Source organism: Hevea brasiliensis, unplaced genomic scaffold (assembly GCF_030052815.1).
Source record: "Hevea brasiliensis isolate MT/VB/25A 57/8 unplaced genomic scaffold, ASM3005281v1 Scaf25, whole genome shotgun sequence".
In the NCBI taxonomy this organism is placed as follows: domain Eukaryota; kingdom Viridiplantae; phylum Streptophyta; class Magnoliopsida; order Malpighiales; family Euphorbiaceae; genus Hevea; species Hevea brasiliensis.
In genome coordinates, this window is record NW_026614751.1 from 75,889 (window position 1) to 84,626 (window position 8,738).

Consider the following 8,738-nt stretch of genomic DNA (forward strand, 5'->3'; position numbering starts at 1 on the left):
AAATGCCCCTCTTCGGGTCAAGTTCGGACTTTTTCGGTAACACCGATTTACTCCTTGTACAGCCGATTTCTTTAATTTTTTTATTTTTCGGTTATACTAACTTTCTAATTTTTCTTTGACATTTTCAATGTCAATTACACCTCAGTAAACCTTTAATTATGTCCCGAAAATATTTCTCGGGGTTTCCAGCATCCAGGGTTAGTCAACGATCCTCGTCGTAACTTCCCGGTACGATCACCCATCGCTACGGGTTTGGCTCGTTTAACTTAGTCACATTTTCTCTCTTTCATTTTTGTTTGATTTTTCTTGTATTTTCTTTTTATTTATTTCATCATTATATGTCTGTTCATTATCACCGAAGTGTAGTTCCAGACATCCTGACTTGCCTGGACTGTTATTTGACTACTGGAGCAATAGAACGTACAGAACACGTATAGGGAGGATGTTACACAAATAGTCAACAGTTACAATGTGTAAAATTATAATTTAGTCCTTATAATTAATCCTTTTGCAAAAACTACGCAAATGAACTCTAAAAATTCTAAAACTTTACTTCGCGGTCCTTAGCAATATTACTAAGCCAATGCAAAAGGAATTATAATTTTCTAAGCTACCATGAATATTTTATGGATTTTTAATCCAATTTAAGCACTAGATAATTAAGAAAAAGTAAGGTTCGGGTTTATCTATGCCGATTCCGACCATGGGAACGTGCTCGGGTCGTCTGACAATGGTGGGGTAGCCAAAATCTCAATCTAATTCCAAGACTTTTTCGGTAGCCAGTCTGTCTGACCCTGAAATTGCAGATCCGAGCAACTGTGGAATTTTCGCAAATTGAAGGTACCTACGCGAAGCCCATAACACAGGGGTTAGTATATAATTTTTACGAAATTTTCTAAGCTCATTTAGTGCTCGGAAAAATACTACGAAGTTTCGTGGGACCCACCGAAAAATAGTGTCAGAAAATTTCGAAATTTATATTGCCGCGAAGCTCTCGATGAGTGGAGCACTCCGGTACTCTCGGTTTTCTAGTGGGGTTTACGGTTTGCGATAAATCTAGCCCAAAAGTCAAAATGGGCTAAAATTTCCCGGATAAAAATTGGGTAAACTGCTCGATGGATTTTGGTGTTCTTGGTGTCTATGGAAAGCTCTCGAGGTGTGGATGAGGTTTGACACAAGATCCGGTCCAATCGGTGGCCGGATCGGCCGAAATCAGCCCGGGAAGCCAAAGCAGCGCTCTGCGTGTTGGGTGGTCTTCGCGCTTTCCCGTGCACTGTGGCGGCCGGCGAGGAGAGAAGGCTGGGGCAGCACGCCGGCGAGGGGAGGAGGGCTGAGTGGCGGCTGGCCGGCGTGGGGAGGAGGGAGGAGAGTGAAAATGGGAGAGAGAGGAAGAGGGACAGGACTCGCGGGAAGAAAGAAAAAGGAAGAAGGAGGCCGGTCCGGTTCAATCGGTCCGATCCGATCTGGTTCGATTCGGCCAGTTCGATTCAATGTACCCGAAATTGAATTTTTTACTTTGCCTTGGGACTAAAAACGAGGTCCAAAACTTTCGAAAAAATTTCAGAAAACTCAGAAAAATCCATAGGGTTTAAATATATTTTTAGTTTTACCACGTGGTCTTAAATAGATTTTTAAAAATCACCAAAGTTTTATATTTTTGGGAAATCAAATCTGATTTTTAAAATCCGAAAAATTTCAAATAATTTTCCAAAATTTAAATAAAATAAAATATTAATATTTACCCATAAAATAATAAATTTAAAAATTATGGGTGTTATAAGACTAAAATCCAAGAATGTTCAGCAGCCTCCCAATCAAGACTATATCAATGAGGGAAGAAGTTGACTCTTTTTATGACTTGGATTGTAGCAGTTTTATTTTGCACTTGGGGAATCAACATTTCTGTTATCTGCACACTGGGTCTCCTCATGCTTTTGGATATCATGCTACTATTCAAGATGATTACCCCCGCACTCTTAAATTGTTTGTCTTCGAGGAAACCAACTGCAGTGCATCCGAATTTAATCCAAAAATTGTTTATTCTGCCAGTTTTGATATTAAAACTTCATTCATTAATAAGGGTGATATCATGAACTGCCATATCCTTAGCCCAGTAAGCTTTTAATTTTGTGTTTTTGTTACGATAAATGATACAACTTTGATTGTTCAGAACCATCCAACTTGTTACTGTGCTGAAATGGCTTAACCTTGCTGTAATTCTTTTCTGATGGGATCATTTTGGTTTTAGCTTGTATGAGGAAATTTCCTTTGTTGCATCCTTCAATGCTTTTTTATTTTTGTAGTATTTTTGTTTGGCTTTTGTTGGAATTTGATAATGGTTGTGCAGGGAGAGAAGCATGAGAGCATGAAGAGGAAACAAGAAGATAGCTGGAAGCATGAGAGCATGAAGAGAAACAAGAAGATAACTGGAAGCATGAGAGCATGAAGAGGAAATGTTTGCTGATTTTACAACCACCGCAAGTGCACGGATCGCTAACAACCAAAGCATGAGTTAAGTATCGTTTCCACGAGAACCGTGTTGAGTACCGAACTATAGTGATTTTAATTATCTAGACGATCGAATTGTGGAGAATTAATAATTATATCTAAATTAAAAGAAATAAAAATTAAAATTCTAATGGATGAGAACATTCTAGAGCTAGGGTTTGACACTTCAATCAATTATAAAATCAATATAATTCATTCAATGATTGGGAGATTATTACTTTGATGGAAATTAATCCTAAGTTATCTTACGTCCTCTCTCAAGGCACTCAAGGTGTATTTTAATTAACCCAAACCCTACTTTCGTGGTGATTAAATTAATTTAAACGCTTTAAGATCTTTGATTAATTTTGGAACTCCACAAAGGTCATCAGCCTATCTCTAGGTCATATTTTCTAGGTTCAAAATCTCGATTTTCTAATATTAATCTTCACCTTTCAGTCCTTTAATTAGTATCTGTAATCAATACTAAGTGGGTACCAACATATAGCATGCATTATGATCACAAGAAATTGAATCAAAGAATAAAATACCCAATGTATTAAATAAAATCAAACCAGATCCATAATGAAATTGAAAGTGCTATATCTTAACCCTAGAATAGGGAACCTACTCACCCATGGTGAGTTTTACAATCAAGTTTATAAAAAGATAAAGAGATGACATGAGAAGAAAATAGAGTGAAAGAACCCAAAAGGAGATTTATAGCCTTGGACTTTTAGAACTTCAGCTGAACATCTCTTCTAGCAATCTTGCAGATCTTGTATCTCCCTTGCCTCTCTTGAAGTTAATGTGCCTCCTTGAATGTAAATCAGCTCCCTTGAATCTAAATTCTATTCTAAATGTAAATTCTACTCTTCCCTCAATTTCTGACTTGTTCTATTTATATCTGGTGTAAAAACCCTAATTTCAGGGTCCTAGAAGTGTAAGGAGTCCATCCGGGTTGAGTTGGAACGCAGAAAGTCGCACTAGAATCGCTGTCAGGGGACTTTACACGGCCCGTGTAGTGTTACACAGCCCTGCCCCCTGTAACTTTCTGCCACTCTTGTTTTTCAAGTTTTCTTTGTCTAGAAGGTTGCACGGGGTCCAGGAAGTTACATGGGGCAAGTTACACGGCCCGTGTAATGTTTTTGGCACTGTATTTTTCACGTTTTGACCTCCAAATCTCTTCCAAACTCGTCTTTAATTCTAGAACCACATAAAAACACCTGATAAGATTTAAAAATCAATGAATTGAGTTAGATTAACATGTCTTCTAAAATAATAATGAAAACACATAAAAATAAACATAAAAGGAGAATAAATGCTAACAAAATGCAATGAATGTTAACCTTAAATGTCTATTTAATTTGATGCAATCAAATACCCCCAAACTCAAACCTTTGTTTGTCCTCAAGCAAAGTAAAACTTTACAAAAACTCATTGGGGTACTTAGAAACATAACTAAAAACTTAACTTGCACATAATTGGACACTCTTCAACTTTCATATCAATTCCCACTTTCAAGGCATACGGACCTCAACAATTGCCCGCTAGAACCTTACCCCCTTTATGGTGTTTCAACTAATTATTCCTCTATACAAGGCCATTAATAAGTCACAAATAACCTGTTTATCAGGATAGACTTGAGAAACACTTACTCCCCCAAATTTGCCTCTATTGTGGATAATTGTGATGAAGTGACTCAATTCCAACTCCATAGGCATATCTCATTTTTCTATCTCTCCTAATATAGCATACACTTTTCAAAAGATCAAAAGGTCTTTAAAAGGGTTGTAATGGGGTAAAAGGGATAATGACTTGGTTGCCAATGAAAGGTTTTTAAGGGATGCAAATATATGAGAATAGCATTTATGCATAAAGTACCAAGTATACTAAGTTTATTCTACTGATTTTATATAGAGAGGAAGGGCTTTTGGTTTTTATAGTGCCAAGCATACTTCCATGATATTTATCTTGGGACTTTTTCTTCTTCTTCTTTTTTTTTTTTTCTCTCTCTTTTTTTTTATGTCCCTTTTATCCTCTCCCCCAAACTCATTGCTTTTGCTGGGTTGGAAAGGCAAATTTTTCTTTGATTTCAATTGCACACTTGCACTCTTTCTTGAGTTCTTCATCTTCTCTCCATTTTCCCTCTCTTTTTTTTTTTTTTTTTTTTTTTTGCACTTAATATACTTTTTACTTATGCATTTAGCTTCCTCAAAAGGGTAGGTATGTATTTAGGCTAGGGGCTAGGTAAATAATATGGGTAAGCAATAAATTCTAAGGGATAAATATAGGCTTCAAGTTGGCTGCAAAGGATATATATTTTAATTAAGGGTGGCTAAGGCTTAATGGAGTTATATCAAATAATGCCTTAATCATCTCTTCATCAAGCATATGCTAGGATTTCGCCTTGATAGGTCCAAGAGACATGTTCTAGAGCTAGTGAGACATTTTTAGATTTGCTTGTATAAAAAATTTTCTCCTAATTTTGCAAGTTCAATGTGACAGATTAATAACTATGAAAGGGTTTAACTAGTTTAACTCCACTTAAGTGATTAAGCTCTTCACAAACAACATATTAAAGCCTTTTTGCCCATTCAGTTACATTCATTCCTCTTTCCCAGAGAGTCCAATCATTAGCTCATCAAGGTTTTACTTATAATTCTAAGTTAAAAGCCTTTTGAAAAAGTCTAGAATTTTCAAAATTTGTAAAAATTTTCTGGATTTTTGATACACAAATATAATATAGACATAATAAGGTGATAAAATGCAATATATGAATGCAATGCATGAAATGTACCCCCAAACTCAAATTTGACATTGTCCTCAATGTCATCAAGATATCATAATCAGGTCAAGAGCAACATCATAAATGTAATAACAAGGAAAAGCTAATGGATATAGAATACTCGCCCTTGAAGCGTGCCTTCCCTTGAAGATTTGTGAGTTTGATCTCCATTGCTCATTTCAAGTGCTTCTTGAACCTACAAAGTGAACAAATATCAAAATTAAGTTTGGGAGGGTGATAAAATAAAAGAAATAGACAAATACAAATATTAAATTTAAAACTTGGGTTGCCTCCCAAGAAGTGCTAATTTAATGTCATTAGCTTGACCCCTTTCAGAATTGCTAATCAAAAAGCAGCTTTCGCCCATAGTAGTTATTATACAACACCACATATGGGCCTTTATTTATGATGCCCTCAAGATTGGCAAGATTTGGAATAAGATTGCATATAGCACGAACAACACATGGTTTAGACTGATATGCTTGGGAAGAGGACTGCTTTAGCTCATGGAGGACATATGATGATGCGAGAGGTGTCCATGATAGAAAAGGGTCTTCTACTGGTGTATGTGTAAGCATCATTAATGAGCTTAAGTTGATAGTCTTGTCAATTTCTTCATCTACCACCTTCACCTCTGATTTATCTTCATGTAAGCACTCTTCTAATGACCCTCCAATAATAAAGGAGTTGTTTTCAATTTCTTCTTCAAGTAACTCCTGCTCTTGTGGGAACTCTACTGGCAAGTCATCTTCATAGGAATTTTGTTCTTGAGGTTTAACTTCTTCTATAGCTTCAAATTCCCATGAAGCTTCTTCATTCTCCCAACTTTGTTCATTTGTTTCCTCCTCATAGAGTGATAGCTCATTGTTCATCATAAGGTTGTCAAAATTTTCCAATGAAGCTATCACCTCTTCAAGTCCCACTCCCTTCTCTAATTATAGCTTGAATGGTTGGTGTGAAATATTAAGTTGATAGATGTCTGGAGGGTATTGGTGACTCCAAACCTGTAGTGAAGGATCCCAATGCCAATGGTGATCAAAATCTGCCATGTCATTCAATAAGTGAATGTCATCATTATGGTTTTTTTTAAGAATGTAATCACCGGTAGCCTAAGCTCCATAATCTACCCAATTCCTTATCACTTCATCCAGACTATTGTAGAATTTGAGAGTGAGTTCATAATTCAAAAGATTATGATTAGCAAATTGCTCTACCAATTCATTAAATCTTCTCCAAGCATTGTGAAAAGGTTCATTGTGTTGTTGAATAAAACTTGTGAAGACTTGTTGATGAAATATCTCAATGTACCTCACAAGAAAAACAAGTAAAAATAAAATTAAACAAGAAATAACAAAAAGAGAAATAAGAATGTCTAGAGTAATCAAATCACTAATCATTCAATATCAAGCACAGGTCCCTGGCAACGGCGCCAAAAACTTGTTTGCTGATTTTACAACCACCGTAAGTGCACGGATCGCTAACAAGTAATAAAGTGATGAGTTAAGTATTGTTCCCATGAGGACCATGTTGAGTACCGAACTATAGTGATTTTAATTATCTAGACGATCGAATTGTGGAGAATTAATAATTATATCTAAATTAAAAGAAACAAAAACTAAAATACTAATGGATGAGAACATTCTAGAGCTAAGGTTTCACACTTTAATCAATTATAAAATCAATATAATTCATTCAATAATTGGGAGATTATTACTTTGATGGAAATTAATCCTAAGTTATCTTAAGTCCTCTCTCAATGCATTCAAGATGTATTGTAATTAACCCAAACCCTACTTTCATGGTGATTAAATTAATTAAAACCCTTTAAGATCTTTAATTAATTTTGGTACTCCACAAAGGTCATCAGCCTATCTCTAGGTCATATTTCCTAGGTTCAAAATCTCAATTTTCTAATATTAATCTTTACCTTTCAGTTCTTCAATTAATATCTATAATCAATACTAAGTGGGTACCAACACATAGCATGCATTATGATCACAAGAAATTGAATCAAAGAATAAAATACCCAATATATTAAATAAAATCAAACCAGATCCATAATGAAATTGAAAGTGTTACACCCTAACCCTAGAATAGGGAACCTACTCACCCATGGTGAGTTTTACAATCAAGTTTATAAAAAGATAAAGAGATGACATGAGAAGAAAATAGAGTGAAAGAACCCAAAAGGAGATTTGTAGCCTTGGACTTTTGGAACTTCAGCTGAACATCTCTTCTAGCAATCTTGCAGATCTTGTATCTCCCTTGCCTCTCTTGAAGTTGATGTGCCTTCTTGAATGTAAATCAGCTCCCTTGAATCTAAATTCTATTCTAAATGTAAATTCTGCTCTCCCCTCAATTTCTGACTTGTTCTATTTATATCTGGTGTAAAAAACCTAATTTCAGGGTCCTAGAAGCGTTAGGAGTCCATCCGAATCGAGTTGGAATGCAGAAAGTCACACCAGAATTGCTGTCAGGGGACTTTACACGGCCCATGTAGTGTTACAAGGCCCTGCCCCGTGTAACTTTTTGCTACACTTGTTTTTCAAGTTTTCTTTGTCTAGAAGGTTGCACGCGGTCTAGGAAGTTACACGGGGTAAGTTACACGGCCCGTGTAATGTTTTTGGCACTATATTCTTCACGTTTTGACCTCCAAATCTCTTCCAAACTCATCTTTGATTCTAGAACCACATAAAAACACCTGATAAGATATAAAAATCAATGAATTGACTTAGATTAACATGTCTTCTAAGATAATAATGAAAACACATAAAAATAAACATAAAAGGAGAATAAATGCTAACAAAATGCAATGAATGTTAACCTTAAATGTCTATATAATTTGATGCAATCAGGAAACAAGAAGATAACTGACAAAGTAAGATTAGATTATTATTTGTTTCCTTCTTGCCTTCCCCTTTGTTAGGGTTTGAATCCCTAATGAGGCAGTTGTAGGTAACTGGGAAAGAAAAGAATCAGGAAGAAAAGAAATAGAGAATTTAGAGAGAGTTAATAGCAGAGATAGAGAGAAGAAAGAATTAGAGAGATGAGAACTTTAGTTATCATTTCAAGTGTTCTTTCTACTTATTTATACAGCTTCAGCTAGCTTCAGTTATTCTAATTGAAGTAGTTACAGCTGTTCTTATCTAAATGACTCCTCTTAACTACCTCTATAATAGTTCATCCTCTTAACTATTCTCTAGACTTCTTCCTTCTGTACTTTTTCCTCACATATGTAACAATCTTTAGCACCTTCTTGCCCCAAGAAGGGTGCAAAATCTAGAAATTTGGACATGATGAAAGAGGCATCCTCGCATGTTGCTGAATAGTGAAGCCATTTGATGAGAACTTGTGAGACTGGTAGACTGTTCCTGGTGATAATGCTTGACTGCAATGCTTTTTCAGGGGCTGCCTGCTGTAGTTTTTCTTGCAACACCAGAAGCTCTATGCTAGGGTTTATGAA

The 8,738-nt window shown here is 35.7% G+C and overlaps 1 protein-coding gene across 1 annotated transcript; it reads left to right on the forward strand.

The window, feature by feature from the left end:
- Positions 1-1,796: 1,796 nt before the first annotated feature.
- On the forward strand, positions 1,797-2,455 carry LOC110668601 (uncharacterized). Its single transcript, XM_058141843.1, has 2 exons — positions 1,797-2,113; positions 2,348-2,455. The coding sequence occupies exons 1-2, from the start codon at positions 1,829-1,831 to the stop codon at positions 2,444-2,446; spliced, it is 384 nt and encodes a 127-aa protein (XP_057997826.1). The 5' UTR covers positions 1,797-1,828; the 3' UTR covers positions 2,447-2,455.
- Positions 2,456-8,738: the final 6,283 nt, after the last annotated feature.

Excerpts from the sequence above, each read along its gene's own strand:
- LOC110668601 (XM_058141843.1), top strand. The coding sequence starts at position 1,829 with ATGAGGGAAGAAGTTGACTCTTTTTATGACTTGGATTGTAGCAGTTTT. Across the intron at positions 2,114-2,347 it reads ACTGCCATATCCTTAGCCCA|GGAGAGAAGCATGAGAGCAT; the intron begins GTAAGCTTTTAA and ends ATGGTTGTGCAG.